At 34.5% G+C, this 16521-nt stretch overlaps 1 protein-coding gene across 1 annotated transcript in view; it reads left to right on the top strand.

The window, feature by feature from the left end:
- Positions 1-16521, top strand: part of TBC1D15 (TBC1 domain family member 15) — a 61098-nt gene that overhangs the window by 25189 nt on the left and 19388 nt on the right. The window contains exons 4-9 of the mRNA XM_006197833.3: positions 555-690; positions 5186-5396; positions 12251-12353; positions 13698-13895; positions 14954-15082; positions 16381-16484. Of these exons, the coding sequence (XP_006197895.1) occupies positions 555-690; positions 5186-5396; positions 12251-12353; positions 13698-13895; positions 14954-15082; positions 16381-16484 (881 nt within the window). The remainder of the gene's footprint in view (positions 1-554; positions 691-5185; positions 5397-12250; positions 12354-13697; positions 13896-14953; positions 15083-16380; positions 16485-16521) is intronic.

The following is a 16521-nucleotide window of genomic DNA, read 5'->3' as shown; positions in this document are numbered from 1 at the left end:
ACAGAAAGTTCTTTAGAATTATCTATGTAGATATCTTGTTTGTGGCTTTTAGCTAATTTTGATTAAGAAAATATGCAACTAATGGTGGCTTAAATAAGTAATCATCCTTGGCTACTTTCCTCAAATAACCAAAAGTCTGGAGATTCGGAGCTATTTGTAGTGGTTTTCTTACCTTTTTCCTTATGATTATAAGGTGACTGGTGTATTTTTAGACAAGACAGCTATATCAAAAGCAGGAAATAGGGAAAAAGGGTGAGGCTTTTATTAAGAAAGCAAAAGTATTTCCAAGGCTTTGCAGTTGACTTCCACTTATATGTCATTGGCAACCCTAGCTGCTAGAGAATCTGAGCAAGCTTTTCTTATCTTTTTGGGAAGTTGAGCAAGCAAGGGAGAAAAGGATAGGAAATAGTGTTCAGTTTTCCCACCACTGATGTTTGCAATGATGTTTGCCACAACCTACAGAGTTGATTTATATAGAAGCTGAAAAGACCTAATGATTGAACTGAAATTCTAGTTTTAGTCTCTAAATATTTTATATGTTGTAATTATTTTAGGACTCCAGTTCAGTTGTAGAATGGACCCAGGCCCCAAAAGAAAGAGCTCGAGGACTGGAACTTCTGAACAGTTACGAAGCAGAGTGGGACATGGTTAATACAGTTTCATTTAAAAAGAAACCACATACCAATGGAGGTATGAATTTAATCTTTTGAAATCCTAAACTGATTTGCTACAATATAATGTAAACAAAAGAGCAAAGAGAATTCTTTAATGTTCCTCTGTCGGAAGAAGAATGATTTGGTGCCTGGATTAATATGTATAGCTCTTATTTTAGTTACATTCCCTTTTCATCTTTTTGTTGCTTTTTTGGTTGTAACTTCATAAAAAGGCTTTAAAAATACTTGTTCTGTTTTGTAGTTATTGAAAATAGAAACACTTAAAAAATTGCTTTGATTGTCCCTCTTGCATATTTTTCATAATCTAGTCGAATAAAAGAAAATCATGTTATATCATCCTGGAGCACCAGGGGGAGATGGAGTGTGCCACTAAACCATACGGTTCTAATTTCAGTGTTTTCTGGGGTCTTGCAGCTCATTGCAGTCTCCCCTTTATGTGTGTTCAGTGACTATTCTCCTTTATTTATGTATTTAAATTTATGTTTGCTGCATGGTGATTATCTACCTACAGGTAGCAAAAAAGGGCCAAGCCAGCAACCTGACAGAACTGCCCCAGATATGATCTGGCTTGCCCATCTGTGATGTGGTCAGCCTATTTGTGATCTCTTTAAACAATGTTAAATACTGTATAAAGTTAATTTTTTTTCATTGGTTCCTTTGTATTTTATAACTAATAAGATATTTTATATTTTAATAGTTTTGGTCTGAATTTAGGATTTATCCATGTTTACCAGATTCAGAACGGCTGGCCAAAATTTACTGGAATATGTATGGCTACATTTATAGAGCATTCTTACTAAGTATAACTGATTTTCATGTGTGGCCTGGAGAACCATCTCACATATAAGTTATACTTTGTACTGTAGCATTTCTGGGGAATAGAGTAAATTAAGAAGTAAACAGTAAATCACACGCAGCTTTTTTTGATAAGTCAGTTCATACGTGTGTGTGTGTATATATATATATATATTTTTTTTTTTTTTAATTTGGGCATTCCCTCTCTACAGGGAAGGTTCTTAAAGAACAATGCAAAATTATTAAGGAAAGATAAAACCACAGGATTTTAGGATATTAGCATGTGAGGGGTTTTCAACTTCGTAGACTTAGATCTTCAGGATTGGTTTATGTGAATTGCTAGTTTTTGTTTGTTGTTACCTAATATTGTTAACTCCTTGAAAATGAAAAAGATCACAGAAATGAACAAAAGGAGTACGTTTTCAGAATTTCATAAAAGAAGCATTAGGTGTTTGAGAAAAGCATCATCTGACCATGAAGATCTTTTTAGATGAAGGTTTTTTAACCCTGGCTGCACATTGAAGTCACCTGGGGAGGTTGGGCTTTTGAAAAAAAAAATACTGGTGCCTGGGTTTCATCCAGTAAATTGACTCCTACTCTAGAGATGAAGCCTGGGTGTCTGTATTTCTCTGTATTTTTCAGAAGCTCTCTTGATGATTTAAGAACCCCTATGTAGCTGCATAGTTTAGCATAAACCACAGACATTAATACTGCTTTGAATGTCTTGGTCGTGCTTGTGACTTGTAAAGAACCTTTATTTGGTAATTGTTAAAAGCTAAGGAGACATTTTCTTTTTTTTTTTTTCTCCAGTATTTAAAAAAAGCTTATGATTGTGCATAGTAGTAAGAAATACATTGAACAGTATGGCCCGGTGTGCATACACATGCACACATTTAACAGAACAAGGAGTGAGTGAAGTACATTTCCTGTGTTCCGTCCTAGCCTGTTCCATCCTGTCTTATCCTAGACTGTCTGCCTCATGCAGTTAACGGTTCATCAAAACTCCTTCCCAAGGAAGACGTTTCTAAGTTTGATGTTTCAGAATTCAAAATTACACCATTACTAAATTTTTGTATTTTTAAAAAGCATTTTTTCAAATGAAATTTTTATTTTATTTTTATTATAATCTTTGCATTTTTTACTTTTACTTTTCTGTGATTCATAGAGGGAAATTGAGATGAACCTTTAAAATTGAGTATTAAAAATTTTTTTAAAATTTATATTTAAGAAATATACTGCTTAAGTCATTGTTTTTATATACTAGATAATATGTTTTGAAAATATACTCTCCCAGAACAGCAGAATACTGTGATGTTCTGGAAATGCATGCAAATAAAATGTCATATCCTTGATGTTAATTTTATTTCAGACATTTCGAGACTTTAATTGAACAACTTATGGCTTGTTTTCCCATGTCAGTGTGTCAGAGATATTTTTTACATGTATTTGATAACATAGTAAATTCATCAGAGCTAATTAGTTTTATTTACCTTTCTTTAAGGAAAAAGAAGGAAATTTTGAGTTAACGCTTAGATTTTGTTAGTTTTCCTTTGTAACCATTTCTGTTTCTGGTTAGCTATTGTTGGTTGACCAAATTATAGATTACTTTATGTTGACTTGGTACTAGGTTATTCATTTATTAAACACGTCTTTAAATACCTACTGTGCGCTAGTTGCTCTTCTAGGCACCGGGAATATAGTTGTAAACAGAGTTAAGTTCTCGTTCTCATGAGGCTCACACTCTAACAAAGGGATTTCTAGGACTGACTTGTAAGTTTCTCTCATTGTTTATTGGAGCTTTAAGTGAGGAAACGTGTGAGGCACTTCCTGTTGTATTTAATATATAATGTGTGGCTCTTCCATTGATGGGAGAAACCTGTGTAAAATCTTTACTTTTGAACATGTACAAACTCCTGATAGTTCATATAGCCTGCATGTATTTAATGCACTTTATATGCTTTCCTTGCATTATGTTTGATTAAATACATTTTGTGTAATTTAAGAATTTAATTAAAAATTATGCCTAGTTTTTCATTGCTGTGTTGCAGTAAAAATATTTTTTGGTCTTTGCAGATAATCTAGTAGTATGTATCCTTTCTGGGTGGTCTAGGTACATTCACACTTAAATAATTCCTGAAGATGTTGGAAGTCTAGAGTTATTCTCACTTTGATACTAGTTTACAGTGGTGTGGTATGAGCTCTGTAACATAAACTCCAGTGGACCATGATGTGTATTCGTCCAGTGGGCATATGGTAGTTAATCTAGTACCAGCCTTAGATATGAATTCACTATCCAAACTGGTGTGGAAGTTAGGCAGATCACTGCATAGATAAGTTACTTCAGCTTTTCTGGACTTTGTTTCAAATAATCCTTATTAAAGTGTCCATGAAAGAGTGATGGTGTCTGCAGTCCTTGCAGGCAGAGGTTTCTATAAGCTGTAGATTTCTTTGTATCAGTATAGGAGCTCTTGTTGGAGGTGATGGAGCTGTCGTGTTCCTGACCCTGTAGGAAGGTGATGTACGTGCAGGTCAGTACTGACTGATCTACGCTTTGACTAAGATCTATAAGCAGATATTATCTATGCTGTTTATCTTTGTGGAATTGACAGTGTGGGACAGAATTAATGAAGATTTTCCATAACAGGAGAGTATGACACTTCTTAGGAAATAACATTAGAGAAAAGGTTTTCAAAAAAATTTCTGAGTTAAAATGTTAAAATAAAATGACATTTTTTGTTTAGAAATTAACTATGAGTACTAGTGAGAAGAAAACATTTTTTCCTTTGTTGTTTAAATTTTTATTTAAATGTATAATCTTTAAGTTGCTTGTTATCTATTATGATATTGTTCATAAACATAGGATTTTAAGCTTATATAAATAGCCCACACACTAGGAAATGCTTTAATTTTACATAGCTATAGTTTGGTTTGAACTGAGATCTTAATTTAGTAGAAAGTTGATTTGGCAGGAAGATTGAATGTATTCATTCTCTTTGAAGCATTCAGAACTTTGTTACCTTTTCAACCTTGGTTCCCCACTCTTCTTTGGGAATTTGCAAATAAAATGTCTGCATTTGCTCCAGTGTTATTTTTTATACCAGTATACTTTTACCTTCACTTGGTGTAGTCTAGTAAAAATTTAATTGCAAAAGGAAGTGAAGAAATGGTATTTATTAATTTTGTTTGTTTTTAAATGACCCTCCAAGTGCATCATGTTATTTATATTTGAGGGAAGTAGAAAAGATTAATATTTATTGAGTATTTTCTATATGTTTGGCATTGTACTAGTTAATTGACAAGTATTATCTTTTTTAATTCTTAGAATAATATCGGGAGGTAAGTATAGTTACCTCCATTTTACAGATGAAGAAACTGAGACTCAGATTTAATTGTTTGCCCTAGATCATTCAGTTTTTAAGATGGTAGTGCTGAAGTTTGAATCCAGCCTGCCTGCTTCCAAAGCCATGGTCATTTTGGGGTAAAGCTGGTATTTTTAAATAGGGATAACATTTTTTCAATTTGTATGTATTAAGATAATTATTTTTAAAACTTTTTTTTAAAGAAAATAAATGTTACCATTTCTAATACAGATGGAAACCATGGTAATATGAATGCTATATTCATTACCTAGGTTCTGTTGGGCAGTCATGAAGAGTACTATCGGTACCCTTTAAAAAGGTGAACAAAAATATTTTGCCCGCTTTCTTGTTTTTAAGATGCTCCAAGTCATAGAAATGGGAAAAGCAAATGGTCATTCCTGTTCAGTTTGACAGACCTGAAATCAATCAAGCAGAACAAAGAGGGGATGGGCTGGTCGTATCTGGTGTTCTGTCTAAAGGATGACGTCGTTCTCCCCGCGCTGCACTTTCATCAAGGAGACAGCAAACTGCTGATTGACTCTCTTGAGAAACATGTGGTATTGTGTGAGTAAGTATCAAATTATTTTCTACCTGTTGAAACTGGATTGTTGTGTTGGTTCCATGACAAATTATTTTTGCTTGTCATTGGGTATCAGTGACCTATGTGCATATCAGGGGCCAAGCAGCTTTGTTTTTTCTGGAATATTGACTCCTTTGGATGAATGAATACATTTTTGCTATTTTAGTAATTTGAATCTGTAACTTATCACCTTTTTACTGTTTTAAAGAAAACCGTCGTCCAGTGTTTTTAAGACACATTGAAGTGAATGATGATGCAGCAATGATTTATGGATTATTTACCAAATTTACCTTGTATTAAGTTTCTGTTAAGCATGGTTTTATTTGTAATGTTGCAAATTTAAGTCAGGCAAATCTAAGGCTTTATAAAATTGTGGAGGTCGGGGCTTTCTCACTTTCCAAAAATCTTGTGTCTTACATTTATTTTCCATGGGCATTTGTACACACATACTCTTTCTCACATTCACTCTCAACAGATATATTTTCAGTATCTGTTATGTTTTGAGCACTATGCTGGTTGTTAGTTCACTAATTGTTCACTAATAAATATCATGTTCCTGGATATCTGAGAGTTAATCTTGTGAAAGATGCCAGTGAGTAAGTGGCAGTAACACTCAAAAACTAAGAGGGAGGAAGTACAAGGTGCTTTGGAAGTTCCCAGTAATGGAGGAAGGTACTTCATTCGGACTGGGCTTGGGTAAAGGTCAGGGAGGACTATCTGAAGGAAGTAACATTTAGGTTGAGATCTAACTATTGAGTGAACATTATCATGAAAGAGAAGGAGATATTTAGAGGGAGAGATGTTCCAGATGGAGGGAAGGATGTAAAACGTGATGTAATCACATAGCTCAGTATTTTAGTCTCACAGGTCTGCGTGGTGGGAAAAGGGAGGGTCTCAAATTTAAACTTGAGGCCGAAGAGTTGAGTAAATGCCCAGAGCATGAAGGATCTTGTCAATCATGTCAGCAGCTTGTTCCAGTCATCTCGATGAGATTACAGTGGCATGAACTAGGAGAGTGACAGGAAAGATAGTACTGGAGAAGTGTTCAGAGTTTGTGATTGATTGGCTATATGGAGGTGAAAGAAGGGAGAAGTTGATATTTTTAGTTTGGAGAACTGTAGAGTGATTGTTAACTTCATTAATAATGTCCTCACTTTTTATAATAGAGTAATGTCATACCTAAACATAGATTATATAAAGCGAGAGGGTGATCCAGAAGTTGAAAGATCTTGACTGTGTGTTTTCTGGCATGAAATTCTCTCCCTTACCATGCTGACCACCTCTGGCTGGCACTAGGCATGTGGACTAGTACCAATAACCATAAGAAAGGCAGCCCTGGTTGGTAGTACGTGGGCCTGGGGTCTTGAAGGGAAAAGCTGTGAATAGGCTACCACCCAAGGGGTTAAGTGGATTTCAGGAGGAGCATTGCCATGACTGGGGCAGAAGTCTTGGCTGTTGAGTTGCAGCTGTGAAAGGCTTGGGAGTTTCAGCAGCATAGCAAGCTCAGTATCAGTGTTGTGATGTAACTTATAAAAGAGCTCCTTCATTCTGAGTCTGTTGATTAAAGCACAGTATCTAGAATGAAGTAATAGTCCTCTACTCTTCACTGGTAAGATCATATTTTAGAGAACTAGATTTGATTTTAAACACTGCATTTTAGATGTATTGGACTAACTATATTACATGGAAAAGCTGTAATGCGAGGGATCAAAGTGGTATCATGAAAAACATTAGAAGGACGTGGGGATTTAACTTTAACTTATAACATTAAATAAAACCCAGACTTCTTACTATGCCCTGTCTTAGCTCTGTTTTTTAAGCTTCAACTCATGCCACACTCTCTTCTGTATTCTAGCCACATGTTTTTCTTTTAGTTCCTGAAATACTCTAAGTTTAAACTCTTTCTTGTCTTCTGGTCCTATATGTGTGTGTTTCTTTTGCCGAGAATATTCTTCTCCCTTCTGATCCCTCAGGTCTGTTTAGTGCCACTTCTTCAGAGGTGCTTTTCTGGATACTTGCTCTCCCATTAATTTAACCCCCATTGTCTTTTGGTTTTTCATTCTCATGTTTGCTTCCTTCATGACCCTTAACAGAATAAAATCATTTTATCTATTCTGTTATGTTCTACTCTAGAATGTAAGCACATTAAAGACAAGGATTGCATCTGTTTTTACACTTTCTCCTAAATTCCTAGCCATAGTGCCTGGCGCATAGTATGTGTTCATTATATCTTAGTTAAGTGAATAATTGGCATGGTGCTTATCAATTCTACAAATAATTTTGAAAGAATTATTAAAGGAAATAGATTTTTTTTTTTTTGGTTATGACTCCAAATATAAATTAGAAGGAAATTACTCAAGAGGAAGAACGTTTTCTGTCCTGGATGGGTTCAAAGTTAGACTCAACCAATCACTTAACGTGCTTATAAAGGAATGTGTACCTTAAATATGCATTGGTGATATTTTAATGAAGGTTATAACTGAAGCTTTGTTTCCTTTTCTGTTTGTAAACAAGTGAGAAGTAAATATAAGAATCAAACAAATGGTGATAAAAAATATCCTTATTGGTGAGGCTTAGATATGTAGCATCATAGTAATTCACCCCAAATTAATTTTGAAGTCGCCCAGTTATCACTTTGGACAACCACAGGTCTCCCTAGTGAGGACACAGACAACTTATGACGTGAATGAGAGAAGATGAGAACCACCTTCTCTGTTGGCAGACAGATCCAAGAGAGCAGAAGAGCCTGGAAGGGGTTATGCCAAGCATGTATCTTAATTCTTTCCTGATCTCAGCAGGCAGATATGTCTCTGAAGGAGATTTTCTTTAGTAGAAATGCATATTTCTATTTGGAAACATGAAGCCGTGGGAATGGTGTTCTTTATTTTTTCATTCAACAGATTTTTTTTTTTTTGAGGACCCACTGTGTCCTAGACATCATAGTAAGTGCTGGAAAGGAGGGGGATGATCAAAAAGATATGGCCTCTGTATTCATGGAGTTTGTACTATTGTGGGAAAGACAAACATTGCTTAATACAAATAAATGTAAATTTTCAGCTCTAATAGGTGACTAGGAGAGATACAGCACTATGAGAGCATACAGTAGGTTGTGTTTAAGTTTTTGTGTGTATGTGTGTGTTAGGAGTAATTGAAGCTCTGAGAGAGAATGAGATTAACTGAGGAGAGGGCGAAATGGGACAGGATGTGAGCATGTGTCTAAGTATAGCCTTTAATGACCTGGTCAAAGAGAAGAACCTGGCAGAGGACTCTGACTCCCCTGCACGTTATTTTCCCTCTTCCTACTATGCACTGTCAGATTTATGGTCAACCAAGGACGTGGCTATTTCTGGGGGAGGAAATAGCTGTCTGAAGTGAGTCCTTCAAGAGCCGTACCCCTAATACCAGCCATTCCTCCATCGCGTTATTTCTCCTGTGACACTAGGGGCCAGTTTATTCTCTGCCCCCTGAATTGTCTGAAATGTGTAAGAATAGAACATCAACTGTTTTATCCCCAAAGTCCCTCTGTACCCTAGGCAGAGAGTAAGCACTCCCTGTTCTCTTTCCCATCAAAAATTAGGCCCAGTTACGCTGTGCTGTGTAGCTCACCAGAGATTATATCCTGAGCCCAAGTGGTAGAGTATGGATACTCCAAATAAACAGTCACCAGTGTAAAAATAAGCCCCAAATTTGTGTGAGCCATTTCCCGTTATCAGATTCTTAGGGAGAGATTAAAGGCTCTTGTTCTTTATGTTCATGACTTATGATCCAAATAAGTGGAATTCTCAATTAGGTTAATGTCCAAAGAAATGAAAATCCCCAACACTCCCCTATTTTTTACACTGTTAGGTGTCATTTCCTGTCTCTGGAGCAGTTATCCTAAGCAAAATGATGTTTCCAGGGTCATGTTCCTGGAGTCACAGATCGTGGTAGAGACCAGAAGGAGGAAGAGTAGTCCAGGAGAACCTGGGTTTCAGCAGCCTCACTGGGATGCCGGCCGGTCTGTGCCAGGGTCCTCCTCCTTGTCGTCTTCTGAGTTCAAAACGTTAATAGAGGCAGAATCAGACCATGTTATCTTTTTATTCTGATTAACCGAAATTGAAGAATGTGGCTTACATCTGTGGCCACGTGGTCTTCCCAGTAACCCCGCCTCCATAAATTAAAGGCCTTACCATACAGATGTAGAGATTGCAAATGTGCAGCCTTGAAAGAGTGAGGAAAAGCCTGGGCCAGCCATGCACAGTTCTTTCAGTCTCACCAGCTGGGTTAGTCAGCACAAAATAGACCAGCTTATTACATTTTTCAAATGATTTTCTTATTTAGTTGGAAAAACACATTGTCTTATTCGTTGATGTTTGTTAGTGTTCTTTGACTTAGCACCATGTAAAACATGATACGCAGTTGAGTTAAAGAATGAGCCATAATTATATTTTTCTTAGGTTTCTGGAACCAAGCTGGTCGCTAGAATATGAATGAAGGTTATTGGTCCTGTTAAATTTATTTTGTATATTTTGAGCCATTTTAAAATTAATGTATAAATATCTAAGCAGTAAAATATTTCCTTAAAAGCCAAATCAATTATATCATCATATAACACCAACTATTTACGAGATTAGGCTCTAGCCCCTCATTTATTCCCTTTGTTGTAAATATTTTGCACCTTTTAATTTTTTTATTAACTTTTTCTGTATTTATATCTTTTGCAATGATATTTTTATTTATTTATTTAACTTTGCATGTTGCTGTTCTCAGTAGCAATATAAGATAGTTACTGCTACATCTCAACATGCAAACATTTGTAGTTACTGCTACATCTCAACATGCAAACATTTGTTAAGCTATTAGAAGTTCTGAATTTATTCTGAGGCCTTTGGCAGAGACTCACTCCAAGCCTGAAAATTACTTCTGAATTTTCAGTGGTTATGAGTCTGTGGTTGCGATATTATATTCTGGTTTTCTTTAAGCCCTTTTAGTAGGATCTAATAGAATTGCTGATGTTAACATTATTAAAAGTTTTATCTTACTGCTGCGATGAGTTTGAAAGTCTTCAATAATGTTTTCATGAGCATTCAACTTCCTAGAATCCATGGTATTCCCAGAATATATAAATATAATATTTATAAATACATAATATTTAATCTTATCAGATTAAATCAATGTGGTGACCTGGCAGGTGGAAAGGTAACAATATTCTGGAGTGCCAGCCCTCGTGTGAGCTTGGTAATTGCTTAGGGAACATATTATTTGTCCACTTACTGAAATACTTTGAAAAATGCTTTGTTGATTTCCTTAGGGGCAACCAAGCCTTATGTGACTTCCCCCAGCCTTATCACAGAGCTTAGGTATAAAAAATAAATCCTTCCTTTAAAAAAAAAAAAGTATCCGTGGTTGTTGGTTGGTTGAACAGTCATTTCTTCTTCCCTCTCCAGTTCGGTGACTATAGTTTGAGAGCTGGAGTCATAACAGTGAGCTGAGCACAGATGACTGAAGGCTGCATGTGTTCCCCTTCTACATGAATATTTTTTATTTGGATTTTAAAGAAAAATTTTGACTTAATTCATTGTTAAGAAAAAATAATAACCATAGCACCAGCAGCACTGTGCTAGGAAAAAAATGCGTTCCTATATTCCTATGTATTACTTTTCTTTTTCTGCTTTTAAAAGTTGACCTGTCATTAAGAAGTACCTTGCGAGAACCTGTGGGTCTTCATATTAAACATGACCTCAGAAGGTATTCAGAAAAATGGTGATTAATGGAAATTGAATATTTTAAAAGTTATTTTTTTTTCCTACTTCAAATGACTCAACCTTAGCTCTTTAAAGAAGCCAAGGGGCTTATTAAGCTACTATTGTCTCTGAAGATCGAGCGCTGTTTCTGACTAAGAAGAAAATCCTGTTTTGGATTTCATATCCCCCCTAGCTTTGCTGTTGCATCCTGTTGTGTTAGAATTGAGAGGAGATAACTTTTATTAAAGTTCTTATCTCAGACATTTGTAATAAACTAGAAGTAGATAGCAGCAAAATAATACATTTAATTTTTATTTTTAAACACAAAAGTTGTGGATTTATTACAGCTGACTAACTAAGTTATAAAACTTACTGAATAGAAAAAAGACTGGATAATTCATTTGATTACTTCACATTAGACAGATGTCCATTTGGAGAGCATTTTACTTATTCTGTAGTTATTGGGAAATAGGGAGAATTGTGTCCAGAGCTTAATAAGCAAGAGCTAAAAACATGCTGTTACCTGAACTGTACATTACAACCTTGTGGAATATGTTCATGTATTTATAATAGTGGTTAGCATAATTAATGACCTTTAACAAATAATCTATCATATCTTATCTTTTTAACATTTTATATTGCAATACTTCCAAGCTGTGGAATGAAGTTGGAAACTATTTCAAAATAGGACATTTTCCTATAGTTTACATATTATATATACTGAGGAATCCTTAAGTGTGTTTTGACTTTCTTTATGATAGAAGATATAATCTTATGGTAATAAGGGAATATATATTTGTAAGGTTTTTCTGCTGTAATTATAAACAGAGGTCTTGGTTCATTACAGTTTAGTCCTCGACTTCACCTTGAATAAAAATATACTTCATCCCTTTTATTTTTGTTAAAAATTTGTATTTAATGTTTCATGTAGTTTTAGAATTCACTTAAGATAATTACTAAGTACTTGCTAATATTGTATTAATGGGAAACAGTTCTATAACTGGGCATTTAAAATTTTTCTTGTTGTTATTAAGGAAAAATAACTATGCATTAGTAATTATTTAGGTAGTGACTGATAGCGTGTTAGTAGTTTCTACAAATCCCTTCTTTTTATTACAGATCTCCGCAGGACAAAAGGACGCTTCTTGTGAATTGTCAGAATAAGAGTCTTTCACAGTCTTTTGAAAATCTTCTTGATGAGCCAGCGTATGGACTAATACAAGTATGTTTCTTAAGTCTGTCTTGTATTAATCTGTTAACCTGACTTCCATTATTTTATATACCTCTACCTCTCATTTTTTCAGAGATTATACAGAATGAGGTGTCTGTGTGTGTTTAAACTTCATGGAACTATTCTCTCTAATTTTGTAGAAATAATAATATGTATCATATTATTTGTAAGACTCAGAAGCCTTCTTGGTTCTTAATTACTATTAAGGCAATTTTCCCCTTTATCATAACTGAAATTGGACATCAGATTTTTATTATCACAGCTTTCATTGATTAGGTCAAAAGTCATTGGGTAAGCCACTTTGAATTCATTGATGATAAACTTAGACAAGAATCTGGTTTGAATTTTTATTTTCTGTTTAAGTATATTCATTTGGGGTCATGAAAGTCTTAATTCCTCTTAAAGTATTTGAGTATATTCTTGCATTTGGCAAAAAATGTGCCCTTAACTACAGGCAGAAATAAGGTTAATTTATTTTTCACGCAGATTTCTATGTAAGCTAATGCAATGGTTGTTTTTTCATTCATATATTCACTTATTCATTCAACAAATGTTTGAGTGCTTACTTTGTCCCAGATACTGTCTTCTTGGTTCTGGAGATAAAGAGGGAACTTTTTAGGAAGGAGGGCAAGAGAGCTAAATACTGATTAAATTAAAAATGAGGAAACAGTTTTTCTTATTTGTGAAAATAATAATTTTAAAGATTGACCTTTAAGAAGTAACTGTTTTTGCTAAATATGAATAAGCAGATACTTTGGAATTTAGAAATAACTCTAGCAGTAGAAAAACCTTTTTTTTTAAACTCTTTTCCAGGACTGCATTGTCCAGAACAAATTACTCTTGTTGACATGTTTCACTGGTTATATAATTAGATTAAAATGTCAACTAATATTTAAATATTGTGAGTGTTTAAACTTAGCTATCGAGTATTTTGTGTTAGACTAGTGTGGTACTACACACTTCAAGAAATATTTTTTTTTGTAAAGGCAGGACTGCTAGACAGAAGAAAGCTGTTGTGGGCCATTCACCAGTGGAAAGTAAGCACTGCATATATTTTTGGTGTATGCAGATTGAATGAAGCCTGCAAATGATTTGTTTATCTGCAATTCAATCAGTAGCATTAGCTTGCCATTTAATGTACTGTTTTAACCAAATGAAAAAATTGGCTTAGAAAATTTAAATTTTTCTTCTCAGAAAAAAAATATTAATCTAAGAACACTCTGTTTTAGTTTTGATTTCTCCTCTTTTAAAAAATGTCTGCTCTTTTGCCATCAGGTAGTATTTTTATTCGTTATTTGAATTAATTATGCCAATATTTTTCTTCCTACTACATAGAAAATTAAAAAGGATCCTTACACAGCGACTATGGTAGGATTTTCCAAAGTCACAAACTACATTTTTGATAGTTTGAGAGGCAGCGATCCTTCTACACATCAGCGACCACCTTCAGAGATGGCAGATTTTCTTAGCGATGCTATTCCAGGTTTAAAGATAAATCAACAAGAAGAACCAGGATTTGAAGTCATTACAAGAGTGAGTGGTATTTATATTAATATAGCTTTTATATTTTAATAGGAGAAATGCTTTTTAAGCATGTGTGGAATGCTGTAGAAGTAGAAACTCACTTTAGGTTAAATCTGCCTCTTTCTCATAAACCTTTTTTTATAACTTTTTGCTAACTAATGTATCTAACAACTAATGCTTGTCCTGCCACCAAATTGGTTTCTTGTTTATTAATTACTACAGTAACTTTTCTGTTCATTGGATCTCTTTTCTTTGATGACTTCTTGATAATAATGAACATGTCGTTTCATTGAGTGCATAGCAGTAAGTGATAGTAAGCTTGAATGTTTTCCCTAGCTCTTCCTAATTTTTGTGTTTTCTCAGGCAGTCTGCAAAGGCAGCTAACCAGGACACTTCTCTAGTGCTTTTATTCTTGTGTGAATCTTTTATTTTTTAAGTAAGATGGATTTTGGCCTTGAATTATGGCAAATCTTTGTATATGCTCACCAGGACTTGAATTTGCTGCAATTCTAGGCTGCACATAGTTAGAACATTATAAATATCTAAATTGTAGTAGCTAATTAAAGGGCTTATCTTGCAGAGGGCATTTTAAAATTACCAACATCTGTTAATTGAATTAAAAACTGTAGAAAATGTCAAGTAGAGCTAATGGATCATGAATCAATTCTAAGAGCTACAAGTTTTAGCTTGGAAGAAAAGCTAATTTTAGAATATGATAAATGGAATAATAGTCTCTTTTTTTAATAATATAGCTATACCATTTAGTTTGAAGAGTCTCTTTTAGAATTTAGATGTTGAATATTCTATACTTGGTAATCGAAACCCCAAATAGCAAATGCTTTTCTGTTTCTGAGTTTATAACCCAGTTATTTATGTGTTTAGTAGGGGGAGGGGAATTGTGTGTAATGCTAACTATTACAGTTTATAAACTAAACATTGGAAAATAAGAGAAGATATTCGAAATGTTAGAACTTATGTCTAAGTAATAATATTTTAGTTTTACTTTCTGTATGTCTTGATTTCATGTCGCCTGTTAAAAGTGTACTTCTTTTTGCTTATCTTCTCAGATTGATTTGGGAGAACGACCTGTTGTTCAAAGGAGAGAGCCAGTATCATTGGAAGAATGGACTAAGAACATTGATTCTGAAGGAAGAATTTTAAATGTAGATAATATGAAGCAGATGATATTTAGAGGGGTAAATGCGTTAGTATTTTAAACTGCTGTTATTCAAGTTTTCCTTCCTTTTCTCCTTTGGAGGTTGGAGAGGAGCACTCCTAAAAAAGTGATGCCTTAAAATCCCTGTAGGACAGAGTGAGGTGCTTGTGATGTCCCCACGGGTTGGGCTAGAGGGGTATACCATTAAGCCTGGGGATAGATATTCATCCTTACCTGAGGTCCTGTGGATTGTGTACGTGAAGGATGCATTTGTGTACCAGCGGTGTTGCCTTATCCAGTAGAGATCGGGCTTAGAGAGACTAATCAAATCAGTTCCACTCTCTGCTGTACAGTCTGCTGTATACCCTTCATTGTTTGAGCTTTCTGTCAGCTGCCTACATCTTCAGAATCTAAAAGTCAAAACCAAGGTGGTATTCACTGAATGGAGTTACTCTTATGTATAGGCAAATCTCAGAGATAATTGTGGGTTTGGTTCTAGACCACCGCAATTCAGTGAACATTGCAATAAAGCAAGCCACATGAATTTGTTGATTTCCCAGTGCATATAAAAATTGTGTTTATACTATCCTGTATTAAATTGATTAAATGTGCAATTGCATTATGTCTTAAGAAAGTAAAGTACATATTTTATAAGTAAAGTACATATTTTAGTTAAAAAACACAAGAAAACAATTACAGTAGTAACAACAATGATCACCGATCACAGATTACCATAACAAATAAAAAACTAGTGAAAAAGCTTGAAATATTGAATTACCAAAATGTAATGCAGAGACACGATGTGAACAAATGCTGTTAGAAAAATGGCACTTGATAAACTTGCTAGACACAGGATTGTCAGAGACCTTCAATTTTATAAAAAATGCAATATTTGAGAAGCGGAGTAAAGCAAAGTGCAATGAAATGAGATATGCCTGTGTAAAACTCTTTAGTTTTTAAAAACTTTCTTATTGATGTGTAGTCTGTAGTCAGTTACAGTGTGTCAGTCTGGTGTACAGCATAGTGTCCCAGTCATACCTATGCATGCAAATATTTGTTTTCATATTCTTTTTCATTAAAGGTTATTACAAGATATTGAATATAGTTCCTTGTGTTATACAGAAGAAATTTGTTACTAATCTATTTTTATAAATAGTAGCTAATATTTGCAAATCTCGAACTCCCAGACTTATCCATTCCCACACCTTTCCCTCCAGTAACCATAAGATTGTAAAACTCTCTCTTAAAGATCGATTTTTCTGTTTATATGCAAGTTTTGCGAACTTAAACTATTGCATTCTTTTTTATGAGTGTGTTTAACATGCATATTTTCTTCAGGGACTTAGTCATGCATTGAGAAAACAAGCATGGAAATTTCTTCTGGGTTATTTTCCCTGGGACAGTACCAAAGAGGAAAGAACTCAATTACAAAAACAAAAAACGTAAGTAGTGGTCTTTTGTGTGTTCATCAGAGAAATC

Source organism: Vicugna pacos, chromosome 12, assembly GCF_048564905.1.
Source record: "Vicugna pacos chromosome 12, VicPac4, whole genome shotgun sequence".
Taxonomy (NCBI): Eukaryota; Metazoa; Chordata; class Mammalia; order Artiodactyla; family Camelidae; genus Vicugna; species Vicugna pacos.
The sequence above is the reverse complement of the archived record's forward strand: the minus strand, read 5'-3'. Positions and strand labels throughout refer to the sequence as shown.